This window comes from Rhincodon typus, chromosome 13 (assembly GCF_021869965.1).
Source record: "Rhincodon typus isolate 14 chromosome 13, sRhiTyp1.1, whole genome shotgun sequence".
Lineage (NCBI taxonomy): Eukaryota > Metazoa > Chordata > Chondrichthyes > Orectolobiformes > Rhincodontidae > Rhincodon > Rhincodon typus.
Genome location: NC_063344.1, coordinates 13,161,921 through 13,171,518, shown reverse-complemented (window position 1 = coordinate 13,171,518; position 9,598 = coordinate 13,161,921). Strand labels below are relative to the sequence as shown.

Here is a 9,598-nt window from a genome sequence, read left to right as displayed (position 1 = left end):
GTGGAAGAGAGTATAACCTGGGTGGGCAGGGATCTTTGATTATGTTCTGTAAACAAAAAAAAAATGCTGGGGATCACAATGGGTCAGACAGCACCCTTGGAGAGAAAGCAAGCTAACATTTCGAATCTAGACAACTCTTCATGTCAGCTCTGATGGAAGAGTCATCTAGGCTTGAAACGTTATCCACAGATGCTGTCTGACCCGCTGTGATCTCCAGAACTTTTTGTTTTCAGTACAGATTCCAGTATATGCAGTAATTTCCTTTTCCCTCTTTGATTATGTTAGTTGCTTCCCCAAGGCAGCAGGAAGTATAGTGAGTCAGTGGATGGAAGGCTGGTTCGTGTGACGGACTGGGTTATGTTCACAACTCTCTGTAGTTTCTTATGGTCCTGGGCAGAGCAGTTGCCGTACCATGTTGTGGTGCATCCAGGTAGGATGCTTTCTATGGTACATCTATAAAAATTGGTTAGAGTCCTTGTAGACATGCTGAATTTCCTTAGCCTGCTTTGTGTTGTTTGAAAGACTGGCAGAGATACTTTCGGTAGTAGTTTTCTAAAGGGAGTAGGACAAGACTTGCAAAGGAGGAGAATGTGCATGGGGCTTGAATGAAGAGAGTGGGGCCAATAGGATAACAAGGTGTAGACCTGGATGAACACAGCAGGCCAAGCAGCATCAGAGGAGCAGGAAAGCTGACGTTTCGGGCCTAGACTCTTCTTCAGAAATTTATCTCAGATTCTCCAGCATCTGCAGTTCCTACTATCTCTGGGCCAATAGGATAGCTGCATAATATAGCTAGCATGAGCACAATGTGCTCAATGACATCCTTCTATGCTGTGTCATTTTACAACACCAAGGGCACAATAATGAGCTGTTCTCAGCAGCGGACTTTGAAGGGCCTGTGGATAAAAATTCTACTGGTACAGATAATCGAAAAACATAGCTGGCACCTACCAACACTTGTAGCGGGTGTCATGCACAATATTGAGCCTGCCCATCATGCATTGCAACAGGAAGGTGGATTTGAAAGGGGAAAAGAATTAAAACAACCCATCACATGTGTAATTAGAAATCATTATCACAAAGAGGAAAAAAAACTTGTTATAGAGGGAACAGAGGCTTGTGCTGTGTCAGCACAATCAAATCATACAACATTCTGATCTACCAGAAAACAGTGCGCTTTGTGAGGAACACGTTTACACATGTGTGCTGGTAGCTAACTTCGCTTGTTTTAGACATTGGTTTTGATTCCTTTTGCACTGCCAGCCACAAAAATGTTTTACAAGTGAGATTTCTTCCTGCAATTCTGACTTCATCTGCCTTTGTGAGTCAGCCTTTGGTGCTGGGCAGTGAAAGTGGAATGAGTTTAAACCCAACTCCAGAGCATATCACCCAGGCTGACAGTGTTGGGGAAGTACTGAGGAAGCTTTGTGTGTGCCCTATTCAATCCTTTTAGGAGATGTTAACATCCTCTCAGACAGCCATGAAATATCCTATGGCACTATTTCAAAGAAGATTTGTGGAGTTTTCTGTCCTGCTCTCTTCGCCCCACCTCTGGACAATATTCACCTTCCCACTAACATCAATAAAATAGACAATCTGGCCATTTATCTCAATGTTGCAAGTGGAATGTGCAGAAGTAATTGCTGTACTTCCTACATTACAATGGGAAATTGTTTACTCATGGTTTTCTGAAATGAACGCAGCACAGATTTTTTTTGAGAACAGTTCTGTACATTGTGACATGATGAAAATTCAAGTTTTTGTAAATCACAATGAATTTAATTGCTGCTCTTTCTCTCCATGTCACTTCTGAGAAAACACAACAAAATTGACTGAGGTCCCAGGCCTGTTGTCATTACTATACAATTAGCTGGCCACTAGGAGGCGCACAAGAGCAGCATATGGAGAACCCTACAGTCATGACTTCTTTGGCCTTCTCTGTATGCTCTCCTGGTAGTTTTAACTTGCCTCAAACCTTTCAGAGGCAACAACTCCAGATTTCTACTACCCTTTATTTAAAAACAACACTGCTCCCCAATGTCACTCCTATCACCTGCTCCAAATGTAAGATTGTGTCCCCTTTTGTGTGTATTCTTTCTATCAATCTTTATATCATTCAAAATGCCTCAATGCCTCTTCAAACATCTAAACTTAAAGGGATAACAGTTAGGTTTGTGGAGACTGTCCTCATCATGTCAACCTTAAGACTGCAGTCTCATTCTAGCCAATCAATGCCATACTTGATATGAGGCCAGCCCTTGCTGATGTGCTTAAAGTATCTGGAATAGATTGGTGGCACTGTTGCCCCAGTCCAAAGGTCCAGAGGTCAAGTGAACTCCAGCCAGGTTGGCACTTCAGTCCAGTACTAAGGGAGTGCAACACTCGTGAAGGAATCATCTTCTGGATGAGGCACTGAGGTTCCATTCGCTCACCCAGGTAGATTTAGAAGTCCCCACGACTCAGTGGAGAAAAAAAGGACAGTAATTTGAACAACTCTTCTCCCTAAACAACAGCATATCTGATTCACTAGTGTTTCGTTCCTTCTGTTTATAGCATCTTGCTGCATATAAATGGTTGCTGTAATTTTCCCACTTTACCATAATGACTTGTCCTCAAAGGGACTTCACTGGCTATAAGGCACTTTAGGGATGCTGTGAGCATATGGTGAGGTGATGTGTCAATCCAAATTCTTTCTTAATAATAGTCCACTAGTCTTAATTTAGTTTATCACATCATCAAGCTCAGCAAATACCATTTAAACTCAGCTCAGATTTTTTTTTATTCATTCATGGGATGAGGGCATCAGCGGCCAGGCCAGCACTTAATGCCCATCCTTAATCGCCCAAAGGGCGGATAAGAGTTACCCACACTGCTGTGGGTCTTGAGTCACATAAGGATTTCCCTCCGTAAGGACATTAGTGAGCCGGATGGGTTTTTCCCAACAATGGATTCCTGGTCATTGTTAGACTGTAAATTACAGATTTTTATTGGATTCAAATTCTACCACCTGCCATGATGGGATTTGAACCCCAGTCATCAGAACATTCCCTAGGTCTCTACTTTAATGGTCTAACGATAATATTACTAGGCCGTTGCCTCCCCTCATAAGTCTAACTTGTAAACAATTTTTGTCCTGGCCAACATTTATCCCTTGACCTATATCATTACCTGGTCACTATGCCACTGCTGTTTCTGGAAGCTTGCTATTTACCAATTGGCTATGCCATTTCCTACATTACAAGGCTGACACTACTTCAAAGGAGGTCCGTAAGTTGTAAAATACCTTTGGCTAGTCCACAGTTACAAAAGGCACTAAGTAAATGTTAAATTCTTTCACTTTTACTTGAGTTTTAAAAGGTGTCAAAAACGACCCTTCCTTTTAAATCCCAAATCATACTAACTCAGTGGTGGCAGTGAAAAAGTTTCAACTGTAGGTAGCGATCACTGTCGTAACTTGTTAGAAGTGCACTCATTCAACAGAGTTAGAGACAGCAAAATGCAAAAGGGCCGTTACAGCCAAGTCCTTAAAAATACAACCGCGTAATGTTTAAATAATTTACAGGAAATGGAAATGGAGAACACCAAATGGAAGGCATTGTTCATACCAGCACACATAATAGCCTTGAGCGAAATGTGAAGCAAATAGAACATAAAGCAGCAGTGATAATATTATCAGCTCAGTTGCATTAACTCGCAAACACTTGTGACTGAATGCTGTGGGTCCTTGTAAAACATGAATGCCTCTTGATAACCTTTGATACTCCCTCATTGTTCTACCAATTGCACTCAAAAGGTTCATCAAAAGGATTTCGGTGAGAACGCCTTTTTTAATTGTGCCCCAAGGAAAAGAGAATGGCGAAAGCTAAGAACTTTTGCTTTTCTAAGGGAGGAGTATGTACAGAGACCCACAGCAAATGCTTTATAAGTACAGACTATTTGAATCACGATTAAGGGACAAAACATTAAACCAGTGACAGAAGGAAACAGGAGAATAGTGCAGCCTTGTGCCAGTAATTATAACTGGGAAGAGTGAACTGACTGGTTCTCTTTGTAATTAGTCGAGCCTTTACACCAGAGTTTGACACTTTGATGTTCCTTTATCCATGGAGGAGTACAGCACTGTCACTGACTTTGTTAGAATTGGTTACACCAGGAACATACAAATCCCAGGACAAGAAGAAGTATCCCTTAGTGTGCCACAATCAACCTTGACTTGGAGGACAAATTGACTCATCAGTCAGAAGCTTGCAGGCATAAACCTCCATAACAGAGGCTTAAGAATATAACCTGGGTAAGTGAACGGTTCTTATGGTAGTGGTACCATTGCTAGATTTGAATTAGGAGGCCTAGGCTCATGTCCCATCAAGTCCTACATATAATGACATCTCCGAACAGGTTCATCTGAAAATATTGGCAACATTTGGAATGGTGGAGGTGGGGAGGTGAGGGTGAGAATTCCCTTGTGGTACAGTGGCAGTCTCCCTGTCTCTGGGCCAGAAGGACTATTTCAAGTCCCAGTCAAGATTTGTAATAACGGGCTGATTAAGAAAATAACTATAATCCAGGTGAACACTGAGGTTTGTTACAGAGTGAGTGCTGTACTGATTGAAGAACTGTACTGTGCTGTGTTGAACTGTGGCTCTGTCTGTCTTTTCAGACGTGCCTACAAAATCCCAATGTTTCGTTTGAGCAGGAGAGAGTCCCCGGCATCACCATTTTGAAATAAATTATTCAGTCAGATGATGTGGTCATCACAGACCGGGGCTGTATTTATTGCCCATTCCCAACTGCCCTTGGCAAGATGAGGGGGCGCTGCCTTCTCGAACTGATCAAGTCCATTTTGTGTAGATAGACTCACAGCACCGTCAGGGAGAGAGCTCCAGGATTTTGACCCAGTGACAGTGGAAGAACAGCAATATATTTCTAAGTCAGGATGGTGGCTTGGTGGGGGGGGGGGGGGGGGGGTCTGCAGGGGGTGTTGTTCCTATGTACCTGCTGCCCTTGTCCTTCTAGATGGAAGTGGTCGTGGGTTTGGAAGATGCTGTCTGAGGATCTTTGGTGAATTTCTGCAGTGCATCTTGTAGATGGTACACACTGCTGCCACTGTGTGTCAGTGGTGGAGACAGGGAAAGTTTGTAGGTGTGGTCCCAATTAAGTGGGCTGCTTTGTCCTGGATGATGTTGAGCTTCTGGAGTGTTGCTGCACCCATCCAGGCAAGTGGGGAGTATTCCATGCCACTCTTGACTTGTGCCTTGTAGATGATTATCAGGCTTGGAGAGTTAGGAGGCGAGTTACTCATAAAACCATAGAAACATAGAAGATAAGAGCAGGAGGAGGCCATTCGGCCCTTTGAGCCTGTTCTGCCATTCTTCCTGATCGTGGCTGATCATCCAACTCAATACCCTAACCTGCTTTCTCCCTATAACGTTCAATCCCATTCACCCCAAGTGCTATATCTAACCACCTCTTGAATATATTCAATGTTTCGGCATCAACTATTTCCTGTGGTCATCAATTCCACAGGCTCACCAGTCTTTGGGTGAAGAAATGTCTCCTCATCTCCATCCTAAATGATCTACCCAGAATCCCCAGACTGTGACCCCTGGTTCTGAACACACCCACCAACGGGAACATCCTTCCTGCCTCCACCCTGTCAGGTCCTGTTAGAATTTTATAAGTCTCTATGAGATCCACTCTCATTCATCTGAACTCCAGCGAAAACAATCCTAACCTAGTCAATCTCTCCTCATACATCAGACCCACCATCCCAGGAATCAGCCCGGTAAACCTTCACTGCACTCTCTCGAGAGCAAGGGCATCCCTTTCAGAAAAGGAGACCAAAAGTGCACACAATATTCCAGGTGTGGCCTCACCAAGGCCCTGTACAACTTCGACAACACATCCTTGTGCCTGTACTCAAAACCTCTCGCAATGAAGGCCAACAAACCATTTGCCTTCTTTACACCTGCTGCATTTGCATGTTTACCTTCAGTGACTGGTGCACAAGGACACCCAGGTCCTGCTGCACACTCCCCTCTCCCAATTTACAGCCATTCAGGCATTATCTGCCTCCTTGTTTCCGCTTCTGAAGTGAATAACCTCACATTTATCCAAATTATACTGCATCTGCCATTGATTTTCCCATTCACTCAACCTGTCCAGATCATGCTGAAGGATCTCTGCATCCTCATCACAGTTCACCCTCCCATCCAACTTGGTATCATCTGCATACTTGGAGATGTTACATTTTATTCTCTCATCCAAATCATTAATATATATTGTGAATAGCTGGGGTCCCAGCACCGATCCCTGTGGCACCCCAATAGTTACTGCCTGCCAATTTGAAAAGGACCCATTAATTCCTACTATTTGTTTCCTCTCTGCCAACCAGTTTCCTATCCATCTCAATAACTTCCCCCAATCCCATGCGCTTTAATCTTGCACATTAATCTCTTATGTGGGACTTTATCAAACGCTTTCTGAAAGTCTAAATATACTACATCGACTGGCTTCCCCTTGTCAACTCTACTAGTACATCTTTATAGAATTCCAACAGATTTGTCAAGCACGATTTCCTATTCCATAAGGCCATAAGACATAGGAGCCGAAATTAGGCCATTCAGCCCATCGAGTCTGCTCCGTCATTCAATCATGGCTGGTAAGTTCCTCAACCCCATTCTCCTGCTTTCTCCTTGTAACCCTTGATCCCTTTGATAATCAAGAACCTATCTATCTCAGTGTTAAATGTACTCAATGACCTGGCCTCCACAGCCTTCTGTGGCAGTGAATTCCATAGATTCACCACGCTCTGGATGAAGAAGTTTCTCCTTATCTCCGTTCTAAAAGGTCTTCCCTTTACTCTAAGGCTGTGCCCTCAGGTCCTAGATTCTCCTACCAATGGAAGCATCTTCCCAACATCCACTTTGTCCAGGCCATTCAGTATTCTGAAAGTTTCAATTAGAACCCCCCTCATCCTTCTAAACTCCAATGAGTATAGTCCCAGAGTCCTCAAACATTGCTGACTCTGTCTGATTCTGCCACTGCTTTCTAAACGTTCTGCTATAAAATCCTTCACAATGGATTCCAGAATTTACCCTACTACCGATGTTAGGCTTACCAGTCTTTAATTCCATGTTTTCTCTCTACCTCCCTTTCTGAATTTTCGCGTGGCATTAGCTACCCTCGATGCAGTAGTCCTAGCCTCTGTCCTGCTCTTGTAATCACTGTGTTTATACTGCCAGTCCAGTTCAGTACTAGGTAATCCCTGGAATGTTGATAGTGGAGGATTCAGTAATGGCAATACCACTGAACATCAAGGGGCCATGGTTATTATCTCTTATTGGAGATGGTCGCTATGACATGTCAGTGCCATAGAGGTTACTTGCTATTTGTAAACTCAAACCTGGATATTGTCCAGGTCTTGCTGTATTTGAACAGGCACTGCCTCAGAGTCTGAGGAGTTGCAAATGGTCCTGAACACTGCATTCATCAGCGAACGTCCCCACTTCTGACCTTCTGATGGAGGAAAGGTCATTGATGAAGCAGCTGAAGGTGATTGGGCCTAGGACACTGCCCTGAGAACTCTTGCAGATATGTCCTGGAGCTGAGATGACTGACCTCCAACAACCACAGCCATCCTCCTATATGCCACGCATGACTTCAATTCGCAGAGAGTTTGCCCCTGATTAACACTGACTCCAGTTTTGTTTAGGGCTCCTTGATATCACACTTGTTCAAATGTAACCTAGATGTCAAGGGTTGTCACTGTCACCTCCCCTCTGGAATTCAGCTCTTTTGTCCATGTTTAGACCAAGCTGTAATAAAGCTCAGGAGCTGAGTGGATCTGGCAGAAGTCAAACTAGCAACCGTGAGCAGGTTATTAGAACATAGAACAGTACAGCACAGTACAGGCCCTTCGGCCCACGATGTTGTGCCGACCTATTATCTTACTCTAAGATCAAACTACCCTGTATACCCTACATTATACTATCATCCATGTGCCTGTCCAAGAGTTGCTTAAATGTCCCTAATGTATCTGACTCCACTACCACCGCCAGCAGTGCAATCCACGCACCCACCACTCTCTGTGTGAAGAGCCTACCTCTGACATCTCCTCTATACCTTCCTCCAATCACCTTAAAATTTTGCCCCCTCGTAATAGTCATTTCCGCTCTGGAAAAAAGTCTCTAGCTATCCACTCCATCTATGCCTCTCATCATCTTGTACCCCTCTGTCAAGTCACCTCTCGTCCTTCTTCATTCCAATGAAAAATGCCCTGGATCCCTCAACCTTTCCTCATAAGACCTGCCCTCCAGTCCAGGCAGCATCCTGGTAAATCTCCTCTGCACTCTCTCCAAAGCTTCCACCTCCTTCCTATAATGAGGCAACCAGAACTGAACACAATATTCCAAGTGTGGTCTAACCAGGGTTTTATAGCGCTGCAGTATAACCTCGCGGCTCTCAAACTCAATCCCCCTGCCAATGAAAGCCAACACACCATACGCCTTCTGAACAACCCTATCAACTTGGGTGGCAACTTTGAGGGATCTATGGACATGGACCCCAAGATCCCTCTGTTCCTCCACACTGCCAAGAATCCTGCCATTAACCCTCTATTCTGCATTCAAATTCGACCTTCCAAATTCGACTTCACACTTTTCTGGGTCAAATTCCATCTGCCACTTCTTTGCCCAGCTCTGCATCGTGTCAATGTCCCGTTGCAACCTACAACAGCCCTCCACACTATCCACAACTCCACCAACCTTCGCCTCATCATGTCAAAATTACTAACCCACCCTTCCACTTCCTCATCGAAATCATTTATAACGATCACAATTTACTTGGTTATTGCCAAGTAAAAGCTGCTTGATAGCACTGATGGCACCTCCCATCACTTTACTGATAATTGAGAATGGAATGACAGGTTGATTATTGGTCAGGTTGTATTTGTCCTGTTTGTTGTGTGCTGGACATACCTGGACAATTTTGCAAACAGTTGGGTTGATGTTAGTATCATAGCTGTACTGGAACAGCTTGCCTAGGGGCACAATATGTTCCTGAGTACACATTTATAGTGGTCATTATCAAGGCCCATGGTATCAATGGGGATCTGGTGCCCTCAGCTGTTTCCCAATATCACCTGGAATGAATCGAATTGGCTGAAGACTGGCATCTGTCCTCTGAATGTCCCCTTTCAGGAAAATGGTCAGGTCAGCCATGGTCACTCTCAGGGTTGATCAGTCTGCATACTTCCATTGCCCCTGATCTGGGAAACACTCTTTTGCATGAGGTCGGTACCCTTTCTCCTTTTCACCCATTACTCCAAAGTCTGGCATCCAAAGCATTTCTTTGACAAGAGAAGTACAAAGGACAATCATTCAGGATTGATTCTTTGCTTTCCTTCCTTCACTGCACTTGTCAGCAAAATAATCAGCAAAGTAGTCAATGCCAAACCCCTTTATTATTCTCATTCGAAAGTGGGTCATTGTAACAAGTGCTGTATCCCAGATGAACCCATATTAATGTCCCAAAGAATGGTCAGTGTGATACCTAACTTGTCTATTTCTGCACTTTGTAAACAGAGCTGAACAAAGCTAGC

At 44.0% G+C, this 9,598-nt stretch overlaps 1 protein-coding gene across 5 annotated transcripts in view; it reads right to left on the bottom strand.

Annotated features, from left to right (window-relative positions):
- mbnl1 (muscleblind-like splicing regulator 1) overlaps positions 1-9,598 on the bottom strand; it is a 66,677-nt gene that overhangs the window by 14,421 nt on the left and 42,658 nt on the right. For 3 of the 5 annotated variants that reach the window (XM_048604242.1, XM_048604240.1, XM_048604243.1), the window contains one exon: positions 952-987. The exons of the other annotated variants lie outside the window; for them this stretch is intronic. In XM_048604242.1, coding sequence (XP_048460199.1) covers positions 952-987 — 36 coding nt within the window. The remainder of the gene's footprint in view (positions 1-951; positions 988-9,598) is intronic. 5 annotated transcript variants of the gene reach the window in all.